Source organism: Myodes glareolus, chromosome 3 (assembly GCF_982192425.1).
Source record: "Myodes glareolus chromosome 3, mMyoGla1.1, whole genome shotgun sequence".
Taxonomy (NCBI): Eukaryota; Metazoa; Chordata; class Mammalia; order Rodentia; family Cricetidae; genus Myodes; species Myodes glareolus.
In genome coordinates this window covers 19892963-19905084 of record NC_142028.1, presented here as the reverse complement: position 1 = coordinate 19905084, position 12122 = coordinate 19892963, and the positions used below count along the sequence as shown (strand labels likewise).

At 35.9% G+C, this 12122-nt stretch overlaps 1 protein-coding gene across 1 annotated transcript; it reads right to left on the bottom strand.

The window, feature by feature from the left end:
- Positions 1 to 10006: 10006 nt before the first annotated feature.
- On the bottom strand, positions 10007 to 10924 carry LOC125399410 (taste receptor type 2 member 13). The gene has a single exon (XM_048432845.1). The coding sequence runs from the start codon at positions 10922 to 10924 to the stop codon at positions 10007 to 10009; it is 918 nt and encodes a 305-aa protein (XP_048288802.1).
- Between the last annotated feature and the right edge of the window lie 1198 nt (positions 10925 to 12122).

Below are 12122 nucleotides of genomic sequence, written 5' to 3'. Positions count from 1 at the left end.
TACTACTATTTTCGGAATATATATTATTAAAGAATTTCTAAATTCATCCTCAGGAAAGTCTCTTCACTAAACCTGATAAATAAGATATGTGGATACATTTTGGTGAGAACATACAGACAAGAAAGATTGAAAAGAGCATTTCCTTAATCACTACTTCCTTATATACAAGCTGGGTATAAAGAATATAGAATAAAGTAAATAACCGTGAAGCTGTGTGTATTATTGCCTTTTAACCTCTATTTGGTTTACTTACAATTGGTAACAAGGGGATGTGTGATTCTACTACACTGTTCATTGCCATGATGAAAAGTAAGTTCAGACTGTGATGCTTCCACCATTAGTAGATGACAAGAATATCAAATTCTAAATTATAGAGCAAAAGTGCATATTTACAACATTATTTACTCAAATTTTCTAATTTAGTTTATAAGAAAGAGTAAAAAGAATTCTTATCTTTACTATAGAGTAATCAAAAATTCTTTTTATAAGATAAAAACAAGTAGAATAAAGTAATAATAAAATTGAGTAAATTTAGTGAATGTATACAGTGAGTTGTATAGATACATATCATATTAATTTGAATAGATATAAGGTTTGAAGAGAGGCAATTTGTATAACAGTAATAAAAGATATTTCCTAAAAATCTTTAAATTTAAAAATGATGTGTTATGAAGTTAAAAGCACATATTATTTATCTCAGGCTACTGCTTTTGTTTTTCTCATTTTAAAACCTGTAAAGGTGATAAGTTGTCTATCAGTGCTTCATTTTACATTCTTAAAATGTAGTTTAAACTTTAAACAAAAAGAATCTTACTTTCCATATTTTAAAAATAGTATCACTGTAAAACAATACATAAATAATTACACACAATTCATTTTCCTTTATTTACCAAAACAACACCTATGAACTATATATAACAAATATAGGAAATTTTTTGAGGCTCTGTTTTTTTCAGAATCTTGTATAAACTGTGGAAATAAGAGGCATGTGTTGACAAAGTCATTGATGGAAAGTTCTAGTGTAAGCAGAAAAATATTCAATCATTGAATTCTATGCAACTATCAAGTTGGGATGCTATTCTTAAACAGTTCTTCCATTTTTATTCTTTTTTAGAATTCTTATACAAAGTAATATGAGTCAGTGTATTTTCTCAGTATATGCCATTAAGTTTGTTCTTATTTGTTTCTCATCTCCACTGTTCGGCCCATTTTCTTCCTAACCAATGGAAGGAGAAGGCAGAATTGAGCTTTGAAAAGAGGTTTTGGGTATGCCATTTCAAGAGATTAAAACTGTACCAACCCCATTTCGATCATCCTGGTAAAGTATGTGAGCCAGAATTGGTATGTTCTGACCAGCTTTATTTTCTCTTGCCTTAATTGGCATCTGTCCTTCACATTCTTATCAGACAAACTTCACCACTGTAATCCCAGTCTTGTTTCTGGGAATAAATTATTGTCATTTGAATAGTAACAGTGATTTTATAATTAAATAATAAGGATTTTTAAAGTATATCAGAGGGTACTATTAAGAGGGAAGTTAACTAGGAACTAAACTTGAAAAAATTAAATGCTATTTTTTAAATATACAAGGAGTAAATTATCATACATGACAGGAATGACTTTTTGTCAAAATATTCATTAAATTTTAATGAATGTTAAATTTAATATTGAATTTAATGAGCATCAAAATGCTCATTATAATTACTATACTCTGGAAGGTCTCATCTAGTTTTGAGGCTTGCCTTTCTCTCCGGATCCCACTCCTGACATAGGTGCTTTAAGTTACATTTACATGATATTTTTTTTGAAAATTTTAGAATGGGCAATGGGGATGCAAACATCTCAAAGGAGGCTTTGGGGTTTCTTACACATCTACAAAACAGCTCTCTTTATTTATTGAATAAAGATCATTCCTTGTCAAGTATATGTGTGGGAGAGAGTAGTGAGTGTACACATTTCCCTATGTCTGTCAGTGTCGATTTTTATCCAAAATGTAGCTTTACTATTGGCTATTATATACTCTTTCAATGATGATCTATGTCTCTGCTCAACTCTGATAGACTAGATCTTCACACTGTGAGTCCATAGCCTTCTCAGGTCAAGAAAGATTGCTTATGATTTCGGTACATTTGCATTAGCAGAAGCACTGCTTTCATAAAAGCAAATTCTTTTCTACAAACCATTTATTCTTGTCAGCATCCTTGGGGCTATTAAGGCAAGAGTGTTCACAGAAACAAAACTGGAATGTTCACATGAGGCATCTCACCTTTTCCTATAAAATTGTGTTTGGACTTAATTTTAGACTGGTTCTTTATGTATTATACAGAATTATACACATGTAAGGTATATTTTGTATTCCTTTGAAGTCTCCTTTGCATTTTCTTAAATTTCTGATTCATATAGATAGTTTTCTTGTCACAGATTGATCTTCAGCACAATATAAAGAGCATCCTAAACAATATACTGATAAACAGTTCCAACCAGTCTCTGCCTAATTCTACATTGGCTATATTCAGTCTCTGAATTAATGCCTACTTGTACATTTCCAGGAATTTTAGAAGACCACTTTAATTTTTGTATTACATTTATTTTAGCTTTATTTAAAAGTTTCTAAACAGAAATGGTGCTCCAAGCAAACTTTCAGTAATAACCTGCTTTGTTAAATGTGATTCAATCTGCCATTTACTCAGTTGTGCCTAATATCTGAGAGCTCATCTATTCCATGGAATATCTGTATTTATCCATCTATTTCATCATTTCAAACTCTATATAGCTTAATGTGGTTATGTGAGGAGAGAGGAAGAGACACATATCTTTTACTCTTAAATGCAAACCTTTTGTCTCAGATGGATTACTGGTACTCTGTTTTGCACATGTACTAGCCTACTCAAGCCACAGTCTCTCTGCCCCACCAGACCGCATGAGCATGCATGGCAGTCACTTCTTTCCTGAGCCAACCTAAGGCCTGCCACTACACCCAGAGATGGCTTACACAGAGACACCTGGCCAGAGATGCCAATGAGGAGAGGACAATGCAACAGAATTGGCCACCTCAGCCAATGGGACCTTGGGAGAGGGTTATATAGGCAGACCAACTTTCTGTAATAAATGATTCTGCAGCATGCTCTGCTACTCACCCAACTCCCATTGTCTGCATCATTGACCTTGTGCCTTCTCAACCCTTCCCTCAAGTGGTGTGCGAGCAGAGTTGTCTGCAATATTTGGTCCCTAGACATAACACTTTTGGTCCCCATGCTGACATGGGCCTCAACCCTACTTGGGTTGAGCAATTTTTTATTGCTGTGACTGTTTGGGGGGGGGCCTGATCTTCACCCTTTGTTGCTGGGGAGGGGGCATTAACCCATCTGCATAGGTACATTTTTGCTTTCTTTTTTGGTGCCCTTTCAGACTCCTCTTCACATCTGTGGTGTGTTGCAGCCAATCCTCTTCTGTGACTTGTTCAGTGAGTTGGGCCCTGTGTGCTTCATGTCCGTAGTACTTGCAAAGGTGAGCTTGGGGACCCTCCTTATTTTCTCTCTTTCTATTTGTTTCTGTCTGGTACCCCTGATGTGCTAGGTAGAAACATCTACTAAACTTGGGTCTGACACACGTCCTGTTTTAGTTCATGTCTCCCTTTGTCTGTTTTAGACTTTATTCTTGCCTGCCCCACATCTCCTGCCATTAAAAGAATGGGGAACTTACCCTCCTACTGTAAGGAGCCTCAGGTGAGGGCATTAAAATCAATAATTTTTAGTAGGGTTCTTAAGGTTAAGACTGCCAGTCTGGAGGACTTTGGGGATGAGGCTGTGGTTTTGCCCCTGGATTTCTCCTGAAAATATGTGGGAGATTGACCTCTGGATGCCAGTGCTCTTTCTTACCAAAAAGCATGAAGCTCGGTCATGAGTGACCCCTTCTGTTTCATTTGTCCCCATCCTACTGGCCATCAATGCCAGCCTCAAATCCTCCTCTCTGGAGGAATTGATAGCTACACATAATAAGCATTGTCAGAAGCAGGTCAGTGTTAACCTCTCTATTATTCAATGCCACTTACGGCAGAGGCCCCTTACTCCTCAGATGAAAAGGAGTCTGTCTGATGTATGATTCCCCTCTGTATGCTTTGAGTATCATCAGTTAATAAGAAGACACTTTGGGCCTATTGCAGCACAGAATAGGGCAAGATGGGAATTCCAAACAGACAGAGGAGAATAGAGTAAACAGAGTTAATGAGAAGCCATGCAGCCTCTGCAGGAGACAGATGAAAGACGCTAGATGGAACCTTATGTCATAGGAAGACCATAATCATGTGAGATACACAGATTTATAGAAATGGGTAATTTAAGATGTAAAAGCTAGCTAGAAATATGCATAAGCTATTGACCAAACAGTATTGCAATTTATATGGTTTCTGTGTGATGATTTTGGGTCTGGGCGACCAGAAAACTAACAAACAGCCTCCATCAACAGATTGGCATGCCAATGTGTGCTGACTATATCAATGTAAAACCCAACAGTGTTTGGAAACAAAAAACAAACAAACAAACAAAAAACCCAATAACAACAAAACAGAAACAAAAAATTTAAGCTCAGCAGCTTCTTGGTTGCTGCCTTTTTTTTTTTCAAATGGGCACTGTTGATGCCAAACGGGGGTGCCATGGCTCCTTTAAAAGAGATTTTCCTGGTTCAACATTAACAGCAAAAAATTGCACGCAGTGGCATCCTGATTTGTGCTGCCAACATGAACTCTCGGGCTCTTTCAGAAGACCAAGAACTTGAATGGGGTGTGTGGGCAGTGTTATACAAGTTAGTTGGTGGCAGCATGGGTCAACTGTTTACCAGAGTTGAAGTGAGAGAGAGAGAAAAAGAAATGTATGCTACATAACCTAAAAAAGAAGAATTCACTAAAGTATCTTTGACCAAAGGAACATCTAATTATATTAGATAAACACAAACAGAAATATTTGAAATGGAATTCAAGGTAAAAGAATTGAAAAGAGGGTATTTTATTTACTCAGACCAGAAATTTACTATTAAATATTTGCATTGTTCCAAATGTATAGGAGCTCAGGTAAAGCACAGAGGCAGGTGAATCTCTATGAGGTCAAGGACTCCTGGTTTACAGAGTGAGTTCTAGGACAATCAGGACTGTTTCAAAGAGAAACCATGTCTCAAAAAAATCATGAATATTGTCATGAGATTAAATTCAAGCACAAAGAGAAATATAAAAAGATGCCAAAGGGAAGGAGCAAGTGTATGAGGAGGGAACAAGAAATTTTAATGCAGTGACCAGAAAAGCAGTCCACTAGGACAATTATCAGCAAAGACCTACAATACATAGGGAAAAAGCTATACTTTATCCAGGAACAATATGTTCCAACCCTAGGGAAAAAGAGGTAGCAAAACACCAGCACTGGAAATAGCTAATGAGTGTGGATAAAAAAGGAAACCAGGGTGGTCCATACAGAGATAAAACTAGAGAAAGTAGTGGGTAAGACAGCAAAATCTATGACAAATCATAGATATTAAAAGAATTTGGCTTTGTCTTTTGTGAGATCTAAATATTTTGGAATAGTTTAGAGAAAATTGATACAACATAATTTATATTTTAAATTTCATTCATTGGGATTGATTTCTGGGGAGCCAGAGAATAAAAATACAATGATAAAGCCAATGAGAGGCTAGGAAAAATGTGATGCTAGAATAGGATGTAGTTAAGATAGAGAGAGATGTTGCAAAAGGAGTAATGGGCTGCGTTCCTCCAGGATCCTGGCTCCCTGGCTAGTTTACACCCGAAATAATTACATGGAAACTGTATTCATTTAAACATTGCTTGGCCCATTACTTCTAGCCTCTTATTGCCTAACTCTCACATCTTGACTAACCCATATCTAATAATCTGTATGCCACCACAAGGTCATGGCTTACTGGAATGAGTCTAGTCAGCGACCATCTCAGGAAGGGGAATCATGGCATCTGACTGACTGCTTCTTTCTCCAAGCATTCTGTTAGGTCTACTCCACCTATCTAAATCCTGCCCTATCAAAAAGCCAAGGCAATTTCTTTATTAACCAATGAAAGTAACACATAGACAGATTACCCTCCTACATCAGAGAGAGAATAAAACAGAGACAGAAAGAGAGGCAGAGAGACCATACACCAGTTGTGCATACTATACCGTATGTCCAGCCCTGAAAACACAAATACAATTAATTTATACAGACTAAGCAGAACCACAATTAATACTAAAGAAGCCATGATTTTGAAAAAAAAAATGTAAGTACGAGTACATGGGAAGGCTTGGAGGGGGGGAAAGATGGGAGAAATGTTACATTATAATTTTTAAAAAATTTTAAAAATAATTTATAAGTACATGAATTAACTGTGTCATGATGATGTGACATGGTTGTGCTATGAGAACTGAGTGGATTGTAGATATATTTGTTGATGGTTAAAAGAAATTGCTGATGGATTTGATGTAGTTCATGAGAAGGACAGAGGGGACAAGGATGATTTCTAGGCTGTGTTTGTTTGTTTCTGCAAGTGTGAAGTTTACTTTCCATGAGACAAAAGTAATGGAACAAGAAGCAGTAGCTGTTATATGTCTTGGTCAGAATGTGTTGCCTAAAGTATGTTAATTGCAAGATGTAACTTCTACATGCAGCTGGAGACATAGAAGTGATGGTTGATTACACGAGTCTACTTGTAGTTATTACTCTTACTACTTTTCAAGACAGGTTTCTCTCTGCAGTTGTGGCTATCCTGAAACTTGCTCTGTAGGCCAGGCAAGCCTTGTACTTAGAGATCTGCCTATCTCTGCTTCCCAAGTACTAGGATTAAAAGTATGCACCACCAACACCTGGGTTGATTACAATTGAATTAAAAGTTTAGAGATAAAATCAAGATTGGATTTAAAATATATAAGCTAGTGTATAGAGACATGTTATAGTCATGTATTTAAATGAGATTACCAAGTGCTAAATTTAATGGGGATAATGGATTGTAGGAAGGTGGTGTTAGAGAATTTAAAACATTAGGTTGGATTTTTTTCATTTCTTTGTTTTTGTTTTATTTTTATTTAAACAGATTGTTATGGTTTGAATGAGAATGGCCTCCACAGGCTGAAATACTTGCCTGTTTAGTTCCCAATTGATGAGATGTTTAGAAAGGATTAAAAGGCGTGTCCTTGTTGTTGAAGGTAGTGGGCTCTGGGGTTTCAAACACATATGAAGGCCCAGTCTCTTGTTTCTCTCTCTGCCTTATCCCTGTGGAACAGGATGTAAAAGCTCTCAGCTATGGCTACAGTGTTACACCTGACTGTTTTCCACCATGATTACCATGGAACAACCCTCTAAATCTGTAAACAATCCTGAAATTTAATACTACTTTTTATAAGTTACTGTGGTCATGGTAGCAATAGAATAGTAAATATAACAGAGATTATTTGTAAAAATGTAGGCATAAAAAAAGATTGAAGTCTTAAAATATTGTATTGTTACTAAATTTTAAACTCTTAATTGTCTCTTCATATTCCAGAAAAATCATATTTCAATAAAATAATTGAAGTATAAAAGTTGTAAGTTTATATATATTTTCTAAAAGGAGTTCAGTACCAATCTATTCTATGTTCTCGTGTGTGTGTGTGTGTGTGTGTGTGTGTATGTGTGTGTGTTTTAAAACCATGACCCATGAATCACTATGCATCCATGCCTGCCATAAACTTACAGAGGCTCTCTTTCCTCATCCTCCTGAGTACTGAGATTCACGAATTGTTCCTTAAATGTCTAGCATTTAATGACTTAAATGTCAGAGCCCACTTAGACAAAAATCAGCTGTGGGTTCCCAAGGAGAGGGTGATGAGGCTGAGGAAATATTAGATTAAGAAAAATACAGACAGAAACATTGGATCAACCAGAGGACTGAAGATCAATACCAAACAGCACCGACTTTATTTCTCAGGCAGCATATGTACTAATTACATTCAAAAGGCAGAACAAAGGACAGTACAGTCAGCTAACCACCCCCGTACTGTCCTTGGGAGGAAGCTCAAACAGTTGCACCATCTTATCCAGCTAAGCAGTTTCTGATCTCCAACAAGGAGTGCCTCTGGCTGGCACACACCAACTCAAATCTTAATAGAAAAATATTCTCTTTCAACTGGGCAAAAATTCTCTTTCTATGGGCTAACACAGATGTTAGTCATCGCCCTCAAGTTTACCAGAAAAAGCAGAGCAGGCAAGTTTGAACTCAAATGACTTCTTTAAATCAGAAATAACTCCAGATGGAAAATGAATCACACGTGAGCTCCCACATAGCATGTGTTGGAAATACCTTGATACCAAAGTTAGAGATATCTAAAACTGTATACATCATAAAAATACAACCAGGGGCAAAAATCAAAATAAAGCATACTAAGAACCAAAGTGGGAAAAGTAGCCCATGCTTGTAATCTTACTGATCTAAGGCAAGATGTGGGATAAAAGGAACATTTATACAATGCTGGTTGTAATTCAGATCACCCCAACCGTTTTGTAAGTCAGTATGGTGGTACCTTCAAAATGAAAATAAAATAAATCAACTGTACAACCCAGTTTTAACATATCCACTAACATCTCTCAAAATTTACCAGGGATGTGTGCACATTGAGATTCATTGCAAACTTCCCAATATGTAAGTTTTACAACCAACCCAAATATTCATCAGCAGTGATGTGTATAAAGGAAATGAATTTTATATACACAATGGACATTTTTCAAACACTACAAAGGACAAATACATGTCAATTGTTAAAAAAAGAAACAATCACAACAATCACATAGACAATAAAATTGTGTGTATTTTGTCTCAGGAATGTAAACAATTAACTTTCTAGGTTTTAAATTGTAGAATTGGTCATTCATATTGGATTGCACACAATCCATACTATAATCTTTCACATAATTTAATTATCTCTCATCTAATATTAATTCAAATTATCAGTGCAATTTTAAAAAGAGTTATTCTGTTTTGTGGTTCATTTGGTAATACAAATATTGATTGATTTAAAATTTTACTTATAAATCAAAATTTTCATATCTAATGCAAATAACATAGAACTACTTTCCTTTTATTTAATAAGGTAAATATTTAAAATAATGCTCAATATGACAGAATAAAAGAGAAAGGAGAAGGTAAAAGGGATGTATATAACCAGTGTGGTGGCACATGTCTTAAATTCCATCATTCAAGGGCAGAGATTGGTGTATCTTTTTGAGTCTGAAGTCAATCGGGCCTACAAAGTGGGTTACAGGAAATCCAAGTCTACATAGACAGACTTTGTCTCAAGAAAGAGGGAGTGTGGAGGATCGATGTAAAGTCTTTATTCTTATCCCTCTTTTCCCCTGAGAACTTCACCAGTCATATTGGGTCTGATAACAGTACCAAGAGAAAGCCAGGCTTTTTGTTGAGTCTGGGGATTTAGATTCAGATCCTGATGCTTTCAAAGAAAGAACCTTACTGAGCCATCTCCTACATCGTAGAGTCTAGGTTTTAATCTTCCTGTGTGTGTACCTTCTTTAGTTTTGATTGCTATTAACTTTATTTAAATTTTCTAATTTACTCCCAAAACAATATGATAAGGTATGATAAATTCTTTCAGAGTGTCAAAATTTTGTTTATGCCTATAATGACATTGATTTGAGATAATTATCAACTGGATGAAGATTCATCCTGAGTCTCACTGTGCATCTCAGCCTGGATCAGCCTACTTACATTTTAGTTGATATGATAATGTTATCATGCTTAGGGTAAAAAAAACATGCATTCATAAAATCTAATTCATAGTTCTGTATACAAGAGCACAGTGTTTTAGTATTGGTCTAAATGTTTGAGGAATTTATTACATCATCTTCCATAAATAGAAGAATCGAGAAATTATATGTTTTTCAATATTTATGCTTGTTTGGGGCTCTACCACTGAGTGATTTCTATATGCCTAATTTGTTGTTGAACTACCTTTAGGAACAGTAAACTTCTAATGCTTTTGCTCACATCTCAGCTGCCTGAGCACCAAAAGACAGGCCTGCCTTAAATTACCATGTCCCAAAATCAAGATAAATGAGTGGCATGAAGGGTAGAAAAGCCCAACAGTCAGGCTAAGCAAGTGATCTAGTCCTTTTTGGTGTGCCATAGGAATAAATGATATAAAAAAGGATATGAAATAAGAGGCATAGAGTAAAAGGAAGGAGATCATAATTTTCATGGCATTCATGTGGGCTTTTGTGCTGGAGTCTTGTTCCCCTATGAAATTTAGCTGCATCTTCTGGAGATGTTTCTTCAGGGAGAGGATTAACAGGATGAAGGACACCAGGGACACCATGATTGGTGTCAAAGAGAACATAATCATCTTGAATGAGATTAACTTTGAAACCCTTGAAAAACAACTTGTTCTAAAATTCCAGGTTGTGTTTCTCTCATACTGATGCATCCACTCTTCTGTATGTTTGTTTACTTGCATTATGTTGAAAAGCAAGAAGATCATATTTCCCAGAAGGATGGCCAGAAGCACTTTCTTTATTCTCCACTTCAAATAAAGAAAAGCAGGCCTGGAGAAACTGGCTATTTTGAGCAAATAAAAGATGCTGAGAATTGTGGCAAGCCAGAGACTGAAGTGATTGGAAACTACCCAGGACAACATAATAACTTTTAATTCTGTTCCAGCCACAAATGCAAATGAATACTGCAAATATTTTAGCCATGTTAGTAACATTTCCCAGATCAAAACCACTCTGGAGATGGCCAAGGAAAGCAGGATCCAGCCAATGGAGGAAAGCATTCTCTTCCTGATCCAGTCAATGCAGTTTATCAGCACAATGAATCCATTGCTCAGATTTCCAAACACAAACTCTACAGCCATGACTATAGTGAAGATGATGTACAGGGAACTTTCCATGTCTCGACAAAGCAGATTCAGTGATGGCTATTTGCAAAGATGAAACAGCTTGTGCATTCTCACTCACAACTAAGCATTCAATTCTTGCTTCTTTTGTAATGATTGACCAAGTGTCAATGAGAGTATTGAAGCTTTGTTAATTATTCTGCATGTGTCCTTGTGAAATCCTTTTCTCTGTTCTCAATGAGGAATAAGATATTTATACCCTTCTACAGTGTGAAGCATGTCACAGAAAACCATGAAATACATCCAGGTGTTGTTTGCTAACATGCAAACAAATTTATATCCTCTTTCACTGTTTCATTGCTTTGCATTGTCTCTGTTGAAGAAAATTTGATTATAACAGCTTAAGTTATGAGGGACAAAGATAAAAACAATACGATCAATGCTTCATCCAAAATTTAGCTAAGTGATACACTTTCAGTCTATCAACATTACTACTGGTAACTTACAAACCATGAGAGGACTGCTCTGTAGCACTCTGTGAGGCCTCAATTTCATATGGAGTTGTAACCCCAATTTTTCAACATTTGACATGCAAGCAACTCATGTACAAAACCTCAGGCTTTCTCTTTGATGCCTCTTACCAACCAGTGATGCATACTATGCCTAGGAACCATACACTTTCAACATTTTATCTACTACTCACAGTGTGCATGTTTCTTTCTGACCACAATTGACCAAAAAAATGTAAACATATTAACAATGGTTAAGAGAATAGCAAAGGCTGTGTTCTTTTGTCTCAAAAAGAGTCATTTTAATTAAAAATAAAGTTTGGTGACTGGTGAGATAGCACAGAGATTAAGATCATTTGATGTTTTTACAGAAGATCAAGGTTAATTGCCAACAACATCAGGGAGACTCACAACCATTTGTAACACCAGACCCAGAGGAAGCAATGTCCTCTTTCGCCCTTTGTTACAGGCACTACATGAATGTGGTTGGTAAACATATATTTAGGTAAACACTCATAAACATAAAATAAAAACCTTCATTAAAAATATTGATTGTGGCACTTTTCTTCTCAATAGCTTTTAAAGTCTTTAAATGCCACTCACAAAAGTGATAGGTTCTTCCAATGCCTTTGAAGTATTAAAAAATCATATCTCTCATTTTTTCATCTGTTCTTATTTCCCAAGGTTTCTCTCTGTGTCACTGCATCAAACAGCTTAATTTTCTTGCTCTTCTACAAAGTTAG

Excerpts from the sequence above, each read along its gene's own strand:
- LOC125399410 (XM_048432845.1), bottom strand. The coding sequence starts at position 10,924 with ATGGAAAGTTCCCTGTACATCATCTTCACTATAGTCATGGCTGTAGAG.